Source organism: Cynocephalus volans, chromosome X, assembly GCF_027409185.1.
Source record: "Cynocephalus volans isolate mCynVol1 chromosome X, mCynVol1.pri, whole genome shotgun sequence".
Lineage (NCBI taxonomy): Eukaryota > Metazoa > Chordata > Mammalia > Dermoptera > Cynocephalidae > Cynocephalus > Cynocephalus volans.
The window spans coordinates 122,764,926-122,782,224 of NC_084478.1; the positions used below are offsets into that span (position 1 = coordinate 122,764,926).

Here is a 17,299-nt window from a genome sequence, read left to right on the forward strand (position 1 = left end):
GCCACTATTTTATCCCTTGGAACCAGGAGATAAAAAGATGCAAAGCTTTTAATATATGCTGCCTGCGTATATAAAGAGACCGATTAGAGCATGTGGCCTGTGGCGTTGTCTTAATACTTTATAATCTATAATCACATTCCATACTTCAAGCAAATGTAAATTCTGCTGCATGCTGCCTTTGAAAGGCAATTTCACTGCATACAGAATTGAAAATAATCAGTGATACAGCACAAATAAAGCCTCCGTCGGGTAAACACCAAAGCATTTTCCACACGGTACTGCATTTTAAAATAGCTAACTTTATTGTCAGTGAAAAGATAGGCACGAAGTGGACTTAAACCTGCTTAACTTTATTGGAACTAGCTCAGTTGATTACAGACTGGGGTCACAATCATTATGGGACCACATACATTTTAAACCAAAGGCGATCCTTCTCTAGCCATCTGCCAACCCCAACTCTCCATTTTATAAACACATGCCATTAATGACAAGGGAGGCCAGAAGGAGGTTTGGTGCCTCCATGTAACCCATCATTGCTACCAGAAAAAAATTAAGAAAATCCCAACACTTGTCCTACTGATGATGGATGGCACTTGGATGATATATTTCCAAGGATGGTGGTGGGCTGAAATCGGTGGTCACTAGCCCACAGCTGATGCCTTCCTTTGAAAACATTTTCAGTAAGAATGCACCCATTTTAAGTAACATATTCTGTATGGGAATGAGCAATTGAGATAACAAGGCATTGTACAGCTAACAGACATGAGAATATAATTTATCAAAGTTAGTACAAATGTAATACACTTTAGGCTGCCATATTCTGAGTGTTTAGGCTCTTCATAAAAAGGAGTTTGTACAAGCATTTTGTTCATTTGCCAATTGCTATACCACCCAACAGTGTAACAACAAAAAGAAAACATGACAGGTCTCTTGGTATGTTTCCTATGGCAGATGATGGCAGATATTTTAGTTACTGCTGTCCTGTCACCCTGAAGCTCAAAAACAGCATTGAAAGTAAATCCTTCATTAAAACAATCAAGATACATGATTTTAAAAGAAAGTTCAAACTACTTTTATTTTTTAAAAATTGTTAATAGGAATTTTAAATCAATTAAAGTTTGCTCTAATGAAGTTTTCCTGTACATGGGACATTGGAGTACAACTGAATTAGAAAGCCCCCAGAGACCACCAGGCAGTACAAGTTAAGACAAGATAACCCTCCTGTCCTGAGGTGCCAGTAAAATGCATAGATAGTGGGAGTCCAGAAAGATCCCCCAAATGCTACACCCACATAATTGTGAAAAGGTGGCTAACTTGAGATTTTTCCCATAAACCTGAATTTTTAAAAGGATACGTAGTAGAGATTTTCTGAAAAGGCTGAATCTATCTTCTCCATAAACATAACACACCTACTACATGGCCTTCTTCCCTCTCTTAGATGTACAATGCTACTTAACAAATTACCTATGATTGAAGACTGAGCATGAATTACTACTATGATTGAGAGAGACTGCCTCTGGTATGAGAGGACAGAGATGTTCCAGAAAGTTCAAAATGGTACTTAGCCAAGAACTTCCTCATTTCTTTAAAACACGAGTCTAAAGAGATGGCTGCCACACAATGTGGAATGTATGACATCTGTCACCTTAAAGAATGTGATTAAAATCTCATGGCTCCCAGAGCCAGCAAAAATTCTGGCAATGTGTTATAACCATGAAAGGTAGCTCTCCTAAAGTTAGCTACTTGCTGCTTCTGCTATTTGATTTTGTTTTCTCCTATGACTAAAGGATAGTATGAATTTGTATTAACACAACTGCATTTTTAATTTCTATTTGGGATTCACTTTATAACCAAGGACTAATGTGTAACTAGGATGATCACTTCATTATTGAAAATGTGAAAAGACTGCCTGAAAATCACATCACCCTTCCTCTTTTCTCCCCCCCTCCACTCCCACACAAAATAATTCCTTTGGAAGATAATTAGAAACTACACGAGAATACTGTTAAATATGCCATTTCTATACTCACAGAGGAACCCCATAAGATGATCCAAGACACCCAATCTCATAGTGAGAAAAGAAGTGGGGTTGATTCTTTAGGGGGATGTTTCATGTGACTTGATGCTGAAATGGGGATCAGTAAAGGGAAAACCTTGCACAAGGCACTGCAGGAGAGGCAAGATAGGAATTCACACCCTGTACAAATTACTTGAGCCAGGGACATTTTACAAACTACATATGCCCTGGACTGTAAAGATGTCTTTTCTCAAAATAAGTTTTTTTTTTTTTTTTTTTTTTTTTTTAGGTATATAAGAGTTTCCCCCAAATAAGTATGATAATTGGCAGAGTACACAGCTGTGCTGTGAGATTTTGAAAAAGTCACCAAACCTCTCCAGGTCTCGTATTCCTCATCATTACAATGAGGAGTAGGGCTATATTGCTAAAGTTCCTTCCCGCCATTACGGCTCATGATGTAATATATCAGGCCTACTCTTCTATTAATCTGGTTTCTAACTAACATATCCCCCAAAACTGTACCCCCCCACCCTTACCTAACACCCCCCACACCCCTCACCCTCCCTATACCCCTGAAAACTGATCTTGACGCCATCTGTGGATTTGTCACCTTAATGAAGGGCAGAGAGGTGACACAGGGCAGGGAACTGTGGCAACTGGTATCACTCTGTGTCTTTGGAGGCAGCCCTATGGCAAGGCTTGGAGCCATTGCGTCCTTTGGTCCCTGCCCACATTTCCCACTGATTCCTAAAGATATTCTAAGATAGAGTCACTGGCAGTGAGAAGAGGTAGTTGAGGACACTGCTGCAATCAACCTCTCCCTCGACTGCAGCACAGTACTTTGGGCTTCTGATGCTATTCCCTCGGAGGTGATAGTCAAATATGCCTTTCAAGACATGCCAAAAATTTGGGAAAACAAAATGAGTTATTTCAAAGTAGTCACCAGAAATTCAAAGCATTCAAACTGTCAACAAAAACACTTCCTCATTTTGTAAATGATTGAAACTGGTGACCCAGCCAGTGAATCAGCTGTAGAAGAAATAAACACTAAGCTGATTGGTCTTACAAATGGCAAGCGAGCTGTGTTCATGGCTACCCATGGACTACAAAAGTCTGCCTACAGCACTTCATGCAACTCTCCACCCAGGTCTCTGATGGTCGAACTCCCTAAGAGAGAGGAAGCTGTGCATCACTCAGTTAATTTACTCTCCTAGCATCTGAAAGCAATATATTAATTATTCAAATGCATAAATTACTCCAGAGCATATATACGAATGTATGGACCTCCAGAGGGAACCAAAAGAATCCACTTCCAAAGCACCACTGAAATGAAGATAAATGCCATCCCCTGGGGCAGGGTAGCTGGGAAATTGAGAAGTGAAATGAGCTCCAGCACCCTTCCCCAATACTCCCTACCTTTCCTCCAGCTTACATAGTTCTTAAAACTATTCCCTTTCGTGAGCCCGAGGTGAGAGCTTTCTCTGGCTGCTGTCTAGATAGTAACTATACAAAACAGGACACACTCAAATTCTGTCCAGCTTCCCACTTCCGAACTACGTGTTACACACTGTCTTCCACACATACTGTGCTCTTCAAGAAAAAATGATCTTGAATATGGAAATTTTAAACAAATTTAAGCACATTGAAAACATTGATGTATATCTACCTGTTACAAATACAGTCCCAGTATTTGTATAAATCCAAACAATAAACTTTAGAGCACATTCTGATTAATCTGTCTTTAGAGGTACTCCCTAAGTATAAGCATACCAGAACAGACTGCAGTTCACATGGTATTTCTTAAAGTACTATATTGTCCCAATAAAAAGTCCCTTTAAAAAACATCCCCTCCCCCCAACCCTTGTCCTTGCCCTCAAAATAAGAACAAACAAAAGGGAAAAATGATTAAAAGCATTCTTGCTGATAAACTGTAGCTTTTGATTTGGCTGTTTAGATGAGATATTCCACCATCTCTGCATCAGGCTCTTGTCCCAGGATCTGAATGGGAGTTTTTCTTTCCAGAGTATTGGAGTGGAAAACAGGGCCATCTAAATGGAAATAATGGATTAGAAAACACTTAAGGACAAGGTAAAATCTCAAATTTGTAGAACTACACAGCACTAGAGCCCAATGGCAAAGTGAGACTTGCCTGCCACCCTCCTTGTTAGCTTCTACTGGGGGGATGGCCTCTACTTGTGCCTGGTCCCATCTTAGTGGACAAAAAGTCATTTACAGACTCTTCTCTTCTCTCCCCTGATGAAACCCCTTTAGAACATGAAAAATTCAGTCCCAATGACCAACGCTGCCTAAACAGCAGGCACCCACAAACTAATCTGTATTTGAAGGCAGAACCAAAAGCTACCTGCTACAGAGAATTATTACCTGTCTTATCTGGATTGCAGGTCACACTTGGTATAGACAAACGACGTGGTCCAGAGCCGGCAGCTGGACTTGCAGGAGCCTCAGCCTGAGCCACAGCTGGAGCTGGAGCTGGAGCTGGAGTAGGAGCCGCAGCCGCAGCCGGAGTTGGTGCCTGAGCCTGAGCCGGAGCAGAAGCCTGAGCCACTGCTGGAGCCGGAACCGGAACGGGAGCTGGAACCGGAGCCGGAGCAGCTGGAGCAACCTGAACAGCAGCAGCAGCAGCAGCAGGAGCAACAGCAGCAGCAGCAGAGGCAGCAGCTGGAATCTGAGCAGCAGCAGCTGGAGAAACAGCAGCAGCAATAGCAGCAGCAGTTGCTGGAGGTTGGGCAGCAGCAACAGCAGCAGTAGCAGCTGGAGCAGCAGCAACTGGAGCAGCAGCTACCATGGTGGTGGTGTTGGTGGCAGCGGTGGCAGTGTTGGTGGCAGCAGTGACAGAGATGGCAACAGCAGTGGCGGCAGCGGCAACTGGAGCAGGAACAGAGATGGGAGCAACAGCGGCAGTTTTGTTCGGTTCCGTCCCACGTTCAGTTTGGGTGCTGCAGTCTCGGCTGCCTGTCTTGGAGTGAGCCGAGAGCAAGGGAGTCGAGGGTGGCACAGGCGACGGTGTGGAAGGGACGTACTCGGCGCGGTAGTCTCCACCCAGGAGAATACCTACAAATGAAAGAGGGAAAGAGGTTGAAAACAACAGGTCAATCAAATCCAGACATCTGATTACCTGTTCTCCCTTGTAAGAGTTCAGGAGAAATATGAACTGGTCTAAATTCTTTATTTTTGCCTCCAGCAACACAGGAATCAGTTTGTCAGGCACCTCTCACGAGGGCTAAAAGTTTCCTTCAGACTTGGAAGATCCCTTCTGGTCCTCCTTATCCAACTCTCAGAACAATAGATTAAATCTTTTAAGTGTTTTCGGTATCTGTTTTGCTTGATTTTTCCAATGCTTAATATGTTCCACCGAGTTGTTAGAATTCTACCCGGTTCCACTTATAAACACTACACTACACTATACCAGAAAGCTGGGAAGGACTGAGGGAAGAAGTCTGTGGACACAGATGAGTGTGATTATATTAAGTGATCTAAGGTTCTGAGCCATGACCACGTCCCCACAATGCTTACTCTAACCAGGACATTGTCAGAAGACCGAGAAAGGTAATAAAAAGCAACAAGAAGCACTAAAATAAAAATACACATAGCTTGCTTCCTTGGGCTCTAAAAATGTACTTTTTGGTATCCTCAATACTCCTGGGGTTTTGATTAGAGGGGAAGAAATAGACAGGAATGGAATGAAAAAGTACATTCTGTCCTCATATCAGAACATTCTGGTAACAAAAACCTGCCACCCAGCTCTATTTAGCTAACTAGAACTCGGGGTCCTCCTATTATAGGGGTGGAAGGAACATAAAAATGCTGGAATTTTGAAATTTTGAATGACACGAAGGTGACATGGGCTTTGGACAAAGACAAAAGGTCCCACATGGCAAAGGCCAAATCTGAGAATTCTGTAGAGGAAAGTGAAGTTATCTTCTTTCCCACCCAAACAGGACTCAGGATTCTTATCTCTTCAGGAACTGGCCCCAATCAGTGTTCTCACCATGAGACTTCACAGTGGGAAGGAGCTCCCGAACATGCAGCTAACCTCTAGGGAGGGGAAAACCCCAACCTGTACATGTTCCTCTTCAGACCTAGGCCATCGCCTCTTTTCCTTGCTGCAGGGACACTTATCTCAGTCAGGGCTTCTCTTTGAATGTGTGATTATAATCTTCCTATTTACTGTCATTACCTAGGCTCCCCTTCCAGCTCTTGTCGTCCCGCCTCTCTTCCATGATGGGGGTGCCAGTCAGGGTGGATGAGTGGGAAAGCAAGCCTGACCCAGCATTGGAAATGGACATCAGAGATTTTGCCGGCCGCATTGATGACAGCTGCTCTGTCTTACTCGGCTCTTTCCTGGAACGCTGCTGGAGTACTTTGATCATGGCATCCTTCTCAATAATCTGGGCATGGAGGGTCTTAATCCTAGGAGCCAAAGACAAAGACCATATAAACTACTTTGTTGCTACCTCCGTGTTCTGGACCCACTGCTTACATGGACTTGAGTTCCCATTATCTTTTTGACTAAGGGGTGGTCTAGTTGGTTCTGGTTGGAAGACAAGGGTTGATATACTACAAGACTTTTTTTTAATGTCTTTCTGTACAACCAAATGGATATAGCAGAGCATCCAGGAGCTATTTCTTAAACCTTAGGAAGTCAAGGTAAAGTACTGGTGAAAAGGAAGGCGTATGTACATGACAGAATGAACCCACGTCATGGGCGCTCTAGTGAAGGATTGGGGGTCAATGAAAACAATGTGTTCAGTGAGAAGATGAGATCTCCTATGAATAAGCCACAACCTTCAGGTAATAAGTAAATGATCATGAGTTTATAAGAGGCATCAGGTGATCTATCTCCCAGTTAGAGTAGATGTTTTTTTATACTGAGTAGTCAGCTATATCACAGGGTTGAGGTGTAGTGCTAGAAAGAATATCCCAGGGTGCAAATGCCAACAATTCAGCTCTGGCAGAGGGCAGACGGAAAGCAATTAGGAAGGCCAAGGGAACAGCAGCCCTACTTGGAATTCCACGGTCAGTGGGAATGATCAAGGTAAAGGTCATTACATCTCAAACCCTAAGTAACAGGCTGGCAGGGGTGAAGGTAGTGGGGGGGAGGGGTGAAGGCTGCATGATCATGTTCCCCAGTTGTGAATAAAGATGCCTGCCCTTCCCTACTGACCTATCTGGTCTCTGTACTAACTTCTCAGGTCCATCTGGGTCCAGATCAACACTTTACCTGCCCTCCATGTCAAGGCAACGCTTGTTGGCCATCAGGATTTCTTCCTCCTCCTTCTGGATGCGAGCTTCTAGAGCTGTGTCGTAGCTGGTATTAGGAGAGTGGTTGATGACCGTTGTGTCCCTGGGGAAGAAGATGGCAGGGATGACAATGGAAGGGCTGCAAAATCAATGCAGGCTATCTCCCTCCTACATCAAAAGAGGCTTCAGTAGAAAGCCCTAAGCTGAAATCAATCTCAGTAGGAACAGTTGGTTTCTGGGTGACTTAATGGTAAGAACCTCCAAGATAGGAAGGTTCAGCTTTCAGGACAGAAGAGGTTATTGGCATGGATGTGGCTGCAAAAATCAGGGAAAGATCCTATGAGATGTGCACAGGTTTGCCTTGAGAACTGGGCAGACATCCTCCCAAAACCTTCTGGCAGATAGTCCCTTCACGATTCTAGATCATGGCCAAGCAATGAGAATGTGTATGTATTTCCACTTTATTCTTATGACAGTCAGGAAGGGGGAAAGGCCAGACTTTGAAGGAAGTCATAGGGTGTACTAAGTAGCTTATTGCTGCAGATGAATATTGTAACTACACTTGAGTGCTAGAAACAAACAATAGACACATCAACAGCTAAGATCAGGTAGGGCATCGAGCCACCCAGCAGGGCCTTTGAGTCAGTGCCACTCCGTTCCTATCTAATCTACATCTGGAACACTCTAGCACCAAATCGTCGAGTCTATCCCGACTAAGTGACTGTTCTCTTTCCAGAATCCCTGACTGCATAAAGGACCATCATGTTCCATCTGAAATTGTCTCAAGCCATTAACTCAAAGACCAATTAATAAGGAAAACGTGTGTGTGTGTGTGTGTGTGTGTGTGTGTGTGTGTGTGTGTGTGTGAGAGAGAGAGAGAGAGAGAGAGAGAGAGAGAGAAATGGAGAAGAGAGAGAGAGAAACAGAGAGAGACACAAACACAGAGGTATTAGGGTATTAGGATTAGGGAGAATACTGATGTAATTATATTGGTCTTAAAGGAAATTAGACAATAGGCTGAGAAAACAATGAACTGGCAATGCTTCGTTACACTTCCTAAGAGAGTGAGGATCTGTGGGAGGACTCCAGGCTTATTTTCTGCTGGCAGCTGGCTCTGTTCTCTTAGCTTCGAGATTGTGACCAGTGCAGATTGGAGTGTAGTGACAAAGGAAAGAAGAGGCAGAAAGCTGATGTTAAGGCTGGGGAATTTTGGTGAGTCTCTGCAAAACTCCTGTTCCCCCAAATGCTTGTACCTTATATGCAAGGTTGAAACCATTTATTGGAACGGTGAAATAATTAGAGAGCAAGAAGGGTAAGGAATACAGTGGCTCTCATCACTTGCTAAATTCAAAATATTTTAACATCTCAGAATTCTACACTTCCTCTAGTGCAATTCACATGCTTGTAGTCCTTCTGGGTACCCAAGAGGAAGCAGCACTGGCTACTGCTTCAGAGCACAGCTTTGATTATTGACAACCCCAGGGTCAAGATCCAGCTTCCCCAAGTGCTGTGCCACTAACAAACTCCATGACCTCAGAAAGTCAGTTACCTGCTCTAAGTTTCAGTCTCCTCATATGCAAAATGGGAACAATAATTGTTCATCTCACAGGGGATAAAACAAAATTATGCATGTAAAAAACACAGTGTCAGGCCCAGGAAAAGCACTAGACACAGCTACCTGTTACTAAGAAAGAAGTACGTAGGTAGAAGGATAATAACATGAGAGAGTAGGACTTGAAAGAATTCCAGCTCTTGGTATAATCCTGGAGGCAATCCCTGCACTGCAGAGTTCCTATTTGATGGCTGAAGCTTTAGAGCCAGGCCTCTCAAAAAGTGCATGGTGTCTATGGACACTGGGGACTTGAGCGTATGGTTTGTCACTGGGGGAACCAGTGCTGGCCTACTGCCACTTTCATTGCATAAAAGACCATTTTGGAGACTCAGAGCTCTGCCAGCTAATTGATATGGACACTGTGAACTCCTCAGGAATGGAGCCTGAAAATGTGGGGCACTTAGTGAATTCCTACAGGGCTGCCAGGGCAGCCCTCAGCATCAATCTTCCTTTTAGAAGACTAGGACTACTAGGCCAATGGCTTAGGCAAAAGCATGAAAGCACGGTGTTTGAAAGAGCAGCTTGACCTGCTACCTTCTAATACTCTGAGGCTATCCTTAAGAACATCAGGAGATGCCAGGCTACGATCTGAAAACACAACCTGCAAGCCCAAACCGCATATTCCTGAATTTGACATCCTCCATCTCAAATTCTAAAGTAAACAGTTTTTATCAATACCTTCTCTCTCCTTCCTTTCTCCAACAAAGTTATCTCCATCACATTACCCAAACTGCTCTCTAAAATGTTACCAGCAACCTCCAAATTAAAACATCTAGTAGCCTTTTAAACTTCAAGTACATCTTTTCCTATCAATAGCATCCTGTTGTTTATTTAATACATGAACTCTACCATAAGTGGAGCACTGTGTCTGCAGATGCTGGGAGGCTGGAGAGGGAAGAGACATGGGTAAGACTAGTCCTTGACTACAGGGAACTTGCAAGGGAAGAGAAAAAAGTAAATAATTAACCACTACAGGAATGAGTTTGAACTTTATTCCAATAGGCACTGGAAATTATTAGAGCTTTTTGAGGGGAATGAAATGATTTGAGCTGTGCTTTAGGAAGACAGCATTACCTCTTGCTGAAATGTGATGGAGGGATTAGAGGAGAGAGACACTGGAATCAGGCAGACCTGTTGGCAAGGTGATTGTAATAATCCCAGCAAGAGATAATGAACTGGTAAAGTGGCAAGGGAAGTGGAAACAGGCTGTAGGAGGCAGAATTGATAGAACTTGGAGACTCTTTCAATGTGGGTGTTAGGGAGAGGGATGAATGAATGAGAACTTTGTGATTTCTAATTCAAATGACTAGGAAAGACGGCATATTGTTTGTTGTGATAGGAAACTTGGGAGAGGTGCTTTGGAAAGCACTGTAATGGGTTTTGATTTTAGGTACGCTGGAGTGAAAGTGTCTTAAGAATAGCCATATGATAATATCCAACAAGTTGTTGAAAATTGTAACTTTAATCTTAGAGATGTCAAAGTTACTATTACAGAGTTATTATTATTATTACAGAGAAGCTATAACCAAGAATAAGATAACTAAGACAGAACGCAGAATGAGAAGCAAGCAAAGGATGGAAGCTGAGAAATGCCTACAAGGAAGGAACAGGTAGACACGTGCGATATGTAGGACCAGCTCCTACCTTCTGCTCTCCCTTTCTTTACTTCCTCCTTTCTTGGATTTACTTTGCCAAAATAAACATGAAACACTGCATGTTCAGAGAAAGGTAACAACCTGATTCAGTAAGTGCAAACTAATAAATTACATGGTCGATCGGGTGTGTTATCTTGTTATTCTTTTGCTGCTCTTCAGAAATAAATTCACTGCTTGTGAGCTCAAACTAAAAATCTGCATTGCCAAATTGGGTCTTCTGGGGAACGAACAAGGATTCCTACTTAGTAGTAATTTCCCCTCATTCTATATTAAGCATCTACAGAGGGCTCTCCAGGGACACAATAATATGGAGCCTTAATGTAGACCATATTATTGTGATTATTTGTAATATTTCCAAGTGACTAAGTAATAAGCCTTAAACAGTACCTTACTGAACAGGTAATAATCACTATTTCAGCATCTTTGAGCTACATTATATCTAGCAGGCAGCAGAGTATAGCAGCTAAGGCAACAAAAATGTAGACCTAAATCCTAGTTCTTCTGCCCTTCAGTAGCTGTGTATGATCTTGGGCAAAATATTTAACTCCTCTGTGCCTCATTTTCCTCCTCTGTAGAATGGATAACAGTACCTACACCTCAAAGTATTGTTGAGAAGGTAAATAACAAGTGTAAAGTGCTTAGAACAGCAACTTGTGGAGTGAGCGCTGCAGGTGTCTGATAAGTAAATAAATTTCCTGTTATCACTTTGAACAAAACAAATATTTTAAGTATCAACTACCCATTTTAAATAATATAAAAAATCATCAACTTTCTCTCTGGGTCCTCTTAACTTTTCATCCAGTACAATTCACTTCAGCATGCAACTGACCAATATCACAGAATTGCTGTATCCGATGCCTAGTTGCATTAGGCATGAAAGGCCTCTCCATATGGACTACGATGCCTGCTTCCGCACTCTTTAAGGCCAAACTTAACTTCTCATACCCTGATCTTGTCTGAACTCATTGCATCAACATCTTTCCTTTTGACAAGAGGTGCTTCATAGAATCAAAGTGTTAGAAGGGGTATAAATAGACCACCTAATATGTCTTCTCAACTGAGAAAAGACACTTGTCTGTTCTTATATTAAAAATCTGTATTTTATTATTCACAATGGCCCAAAACGGGAAACAATGCAAATATTCATTATCAGGCCAGCGGTTAAATAAACTGTGTACATCCGCACCATGCAAAACTACCCAGCAATAAAAAAAAAACTAATTAATACAGGCATCAATCTGGATGGATCTTAAAATAATTATGCTGAGCACAAGAAGTCAACCAAAAAAACACAATATGACTCCTCTTATATGACATTCTAGAAAAGAAAATTATAATTTTATGACAAAAAGCAGATCAGTCATTGCCTGGGGTCAGGCAGGGGAGGAAGAGATCAAGTTCAAGGGGCACAGGGACATTTTAGAACATGTCCTCTTATCTTGATTGTGGTGGTGGCTACACTATTGTATATAATTACCAAACATTCATCAAATTATATACTTAAAACATAGGATTTTTAAAAATATGTAACTGATACCTTAATTGAAAATACTCTGTCTTCTACAACTACCACTGACACCACCCAAGCAAGAAGTTCTAATTGTGAAACCTGTCATTTACTTATGAGCTATTAGGTTTGGAATATATGAAGTTTGCAATACTAGCAGAATACACAGAAACGAAGCAGGCCATTAAAATGTGGCATTAGATTTAAGGGTTTAAGTTACACGTTTAAAAATCATCTTCTCTCACTTCCTCTTTTCTCCTTCCTTCCTTTTTTCTTCCTTCTTTTCTTCCTTCTGTCTTCAAATATATTTTGAGCACTTTCCATCTGCAGCCAATATCCTAGGCACTTAAAAATTATTTTGAAAGTAAAAAGAATATAAAGCTTTTACCACAGAATGGGGCAAAGGGCAGAACCTTGGTCAATACCTCCATTTCGGGTTTGAAGGAGGAAGAGGGAAGCACGTGGACAGAACAGAAATGGGGAGAGATGTTGGAAAGAAAGGCAGAAGAGCTCACAGGTTCTGAAATAAAATTTTCTGAATGTTACCTCCCAAATCTGAAACTGCATGAAGAAAAGAAAACCAATCTCTGTGTCAGAGCATAAGAGCCACTATTTTTGGAAATATAGTATAATCCCAGAAATAGAAGAGTCTGGAGGAATCACCTAGTCCAATTCTCTCATTTTACAAAAATTTCTTTTTTTTTCTTTTCTTTTTGAATGCAGTCTCTCTATCTCTCAATCTCTCCTGTGGGTTGGATTCCTAGCATGCAAAAAATGCACACAGTCCAGATCTGGAATGTTTGTCTGTGAACTATCAGAAAGTGTTCCTATTAAGTGGGAACTGGCTGTGTTTTATTATATTTAATGATAAGCATGCACATTTTGCAAAAATAGTGATTACATGGAAACTATCTACCTGGTCATTTAAAGAAATGTGATTTAAATTAAACCTACCTTATGGGAAGCAACGGATTCTAGGAATCCATCTGAAAGGGGGTTCCCCCAATATTCAAAACTTTCAAGGGAGGGAGGAAGGAAGGTGGTTAGTTTCTTTATACAAGGTCCCAGGTGACAACCCACTAGCCTTCTGAATTTTTACCTGGAGTCTACTCTGAAGTCAGCACCAAGAACCCTAGCTTCCCAACATTTTCTCACACTGTACATGCTCATGAGCTGTATCTTTCTAAGCTTCTGCCTAAAGATGAAAAAATTACCCTGCATCTCCCCATCACCCGACAGTGACAATGTTTTCAGTGTTAGGGTTTCAAGAACAACCTCTGAAGAAGTGCCTGGTACAGATGTTTCCTTGGGAGCTAGCAGGTAAAATTCTGCTGAATTCTGCTTCTGATCTGCCTACAAACCTCACGCCCATCTTCTGGACGAGCTGGGGTTTCTGTACACCCTATTATTACCACACCAGCATGTATTGAGCAGGCCTTTCTCAGGAAACAAAGCCAGAGAAGCTTAAGCCCATGAGGACCTCAAAATCAAGCCACAGGCAGCTTCAATCTATTTAAGGTATAGGGGATATCTGAAGACAGGTATATCACATTAGAGAGACATAACATGTCTTCCTGGAGAACTGAGAGTGGGTTTACAAAGCACAGGTCCAGCTCTTAAGCACTGACCTCCCTCCCCCTCTGATTCAGCATAAGAACGACTCAAACATAAATGTATCCACCACCCCCTCCACACACATATCCCAAAGTCTGGCAAGTACTTCCAGACACTGCCGGCTTACCACATTAGGGAATGTTAAAAACAACACTGTGGTTGTTAATAAGTTTCTGAAGAGACCTATCTGGGTGCATTATGCTGTAGCCCACCTTCAATCCCCAACTCCAGACCAAGGAGTTATCTGTTATCTCCACAACCCAAGTCACCACCTGATCTAAATTTCATTTTTGCTGTTTCTTTCTTTCTTTCTTTCCCAACTGATGATTATGAACAGCAGTGAGACAGCAAACGGGATAAAAGCAATTGTTTCCTTCAAAGGCCAAAAATTAAGTTTTATAGTATGAAAAGAGGAACAATCAAGAAGCAAAAACTACACATCCTCCCGCCACTCTCTCTCCCCTCCCAGGTGGAATGTGACTGCTCCCATGTGATGAGCTCATGCACACAGAGAATGTGGCCTTCAAATATAGACCTTCTCAAAGGGCAGGGGTGGATTCATGTTCAGCACAGCCTTTGACATACTTTGGACAAGCCAGAACTATCAAATGGCAGCAGCCACTCCTGAGTGACATTTAGCTTCTGAGTGGCATTTCTCAGGAGGGGCTTTCATTCCAGTCCTGGGTCTAAACAACCTGCACATGTGGCTGAAAGAATCTGTGGCTCTGGGGAAGAAGGTGTGACATTCAGCTGATCCCACCTGCAACTGCTCTGCCCCTCAGGAAAGCTTAAGCTATGACACCAATAAGTTCATAAAGCAGCTTTTTTTTCCCTCCTTCAAATCCCTGACCTTCTGTCCCCACAGCCGTTCAGTTTCTGCATAACTAGATGAAAGAAAACACACTTAAGCAGAAAGCTGGGGTGGGGGAAAGGACGAATATTAAAGAAAAGAAAGCACTGGAAAATCTGCGAATCGGTTACCTTTCTGTTGTTCCCACTTACGCCCTTCAAGTAGTGGCCCTACCAGCTAATGGCTTACCTCTGAGCAGCGACGGTTGCAGCAGCATCCAGAGCAAAATGTCTCATCACATTCTCTTCCAAATACTTCTGCTCCCACTTTGTCATATCAGCTTCCAGGGCTAGGATCCTCTCCTCCTTCTCCCGAAGGAGCTCCATCAGCGCAGCAGCATTGTATTCTGACACGTTCGTGGGCTGCGAGCTGCCCTGGCGCTGTTGGGGGAGATGTCAGATCCCTCAGGTTAATGAGGAAAAAACCAGGATGTCCAAAGAATCCTTATTCTTAGAAAGGATTACTGCCCAAGCTACTTCACTTTGGATTCTGATTCAGAAAGAAGCAAGGGGAATTCATATCTCCTCCTAAGGCCACAGGACTTCCTAACTTGGGTTTGAATGTGAGACTCCTTTGGGTCAGGAAAGGAGTCTATCATATCAAACTGTCATGCTGCTCAGACAGTGGATCAGCGGGGTAAAAACAGCCATCTCTGCCTGCTAGCAAGGTACACAATAGAAATGGAAATTTAAAAATCTAGGATTTAGTTCCTACCTTGACCCTAACTTGGTGTGTGATCTTTAGTGAGTCATGCAATATTTTCCAGGTCTCGATTTTCTCTCATTTAAAACCAAGGGGCAGTATGGACAGAAGATTCCTAAAGACTATTTCCAATTCTAAAATGTCTAGGAGTCTCTTTGTATAGCTTCACTTCTTACAGGATCTACTGTTTCTGGGGTTCATGTGAAAAAAAAAAAGTGCAAGATCATAGGCATTATGGATTTCACTGGGACAGGAAGCTAAGGACTTAGAATTTATAATTGGGAGGCACTCTGGAGTCAGATCAGGTGGGGTAAAAAATTTACAGACGAGCAAATATGTACTTTTTATATTCATGTCAAACACCAACTGAAAAATAACCAACCAGGAATAATCTCGTTTTCTTCCTGTTTTTTTCTTTCTTCTTTTAAGTTCTCCATACCTGCTGGATCCTGAGAGATTCCAGTTCCCTCTCCAGCCGTGTGCGGAGACGGTGATCCAGCTGCTCACGTTTTTCACATGCTGCCTGGAGCTGTACAAGGGCCTGCTGCATCTTCTCCACCTTATCTACATACACCTGCTTCTTTTTCAGCTGGAAATCCGGGGTGGGAGATTTGCAAGATGGAAGAAAAGAAAGAGAGCAACAGGGTCAGTTATGCAGCCCCCAAATCCAGCCTTGTATTTAGATCTCTTCTTGTCCTAGAGTCCAGCTCCAGAATGAATAACTGTGGGAAGGTCCTTTACAATGAGTAGCAGGCTGCCTTGTATTTCTCATAAAGAGAATGTGAAGAGGGATAGAAATTAGGAGTTCCTTTTTAATCTCTTTTTCTTTCCCTATCTCTACCTCTTCCCCAAATCTATTCCCATCAGTACGGTCTGTATTAAATGGCAAGTTTTTCAGGTTCCCACTTATGGATGCCCTCACCTCTGCTCTTCACTCTACGCTGAAATATTCTGGGGGAACATATATCTTAATTTGGTTATTACAGTAGAGAAACACTAAAAAATGGGGGGGAGGGGACCTCTCCAGGGAGAAAGGTTTTATTTGGTAAGAAAAGGAAGCCCATCCTCTTTTATACAGCTGACTCCTCTCTAAGTAGAGAGGAGGAAAAAGGTAGTCAAATGCTGAAGGTATAAGGAGGCCAGAATTGTCTTTGTAAAGCCTGTGGTCCTGGTTAATTACCCCAAATAATCCATCACTGCTGTCCTGGAAAGTTTCTGCTTCCCAAAAGTAAAGCTGCCGTTCAATGGTTCAAAAGTCTTTAGTCTCCTCATTGACCAGCACTGCCCTACTAATTCTTTATTAAAACCCCACAGGTTATTTGTGATTTCTACCTCTTGAGCCTTAGTCAATGAACCTTCAAAGATCCCTAAAGACTCAAACTAATGAATCAAATCTAATACAAGTGAGTTAAACACAATTCTTCATCTTTGCAAGCCTATAAGCCATATCTAAAAGCAAAGGTAGAAGCAGGGTGGGAATAAGAAGGTGAGTTTTTTTTTTTTTTTTTTAAAAGATGACCGGTAAGGGGATCTTAACCCTTAATTTGGTGTTGTCAGCACCACGCTCAGCCAGTGAGCGAACCGGCCATCCGTATATGGGATCCGAACCCGGGGCCTTGGTGTTATCAGCACCGCACTCTCCCGAGTGAGCCACGGGCCGGCCCAGAAGGTGAGTTCTTTGTACCCTGTGACTTACAAGTCAAATCCTGGCTCTACAGGAATGAATGAGGAGGATCTCAGAGCTCTTTAAAGATGACATACACACTCTTGCAAAAAGATAAGGCAAAGTGCAGCCTTCCCACCTTGCTAGCAAATGAGCAGATTATGCTCCCCATAATACACGTGGGACACCTCTCAATACTAATAAATCAACCTATGGACTCTTTCTAAAGCAGAAATTCTTCCAAGTGAGGCACATTTGTCACTATCATTCTCGTGGAAGCTGAAGTTAGGGATACCTTCGCTGTTAAGATTGAAATCTGAGGGCCGAGCCCGTGGCGCACTCGGGAGAGTGCGGCACTGGGAGCGCAGCGACGCTCCCGCCGTGGGTTCGGATCCTATATAGGAATAGCCGGTGCAC

At 42.5% G+C, this 17,299-nt stretch overlaps 1 protein-coding gene across 3 annotated transcripts in view; it reads right to left on the bottom strand.

Annotated features, from left to right (window-relative positions):
• Positions 1 to 2,582: 2,582 nt before the first annotated feature.
• Positions 2,583 to 17,299, bottom strand: part of AMOT (angiomotin) — a 60,074-nt gene continuing 45,357 nt past the window's right edge. For 2 of the 3 annotated variants that reach the window (XM_063083608.1, XM_063083607.1), the window contains 6 exons: positions 15,659 to 15,808; positions 14,707 to 14,897; positions 7,260 to 7,382; positions 6,216 to 6,448; positions 4,400 to 5,089; positions 2,583 to 4,065 (listed from right to left, as the gene is read on the bottom strand). In XM_063083608.1, coding sequence (XP_062939678.1) covers positions 3,968 to 4,065; positions 4,400 to 5,089; positions 6,216 to 6,448; positions 7,260 to 7,382; positions 14,707 to 14,897; positions 15,659 to 15,808 — 1,485 coding nt within the window. In that variant the 3' untranslated portion in view covers positions 2,583 to 3,967. The remainder of the gene's footprint in view (positions 4,066 to 4,399; positions 5,090 to 6,215; positions 6,449 to 7,259; positions 7,383 to 14,706; positions 14,898 to 15,658; positions 15,809 to 17,299) is intronic. The other variant, XM_063083609.1, reaches the window with a different exon arrangement.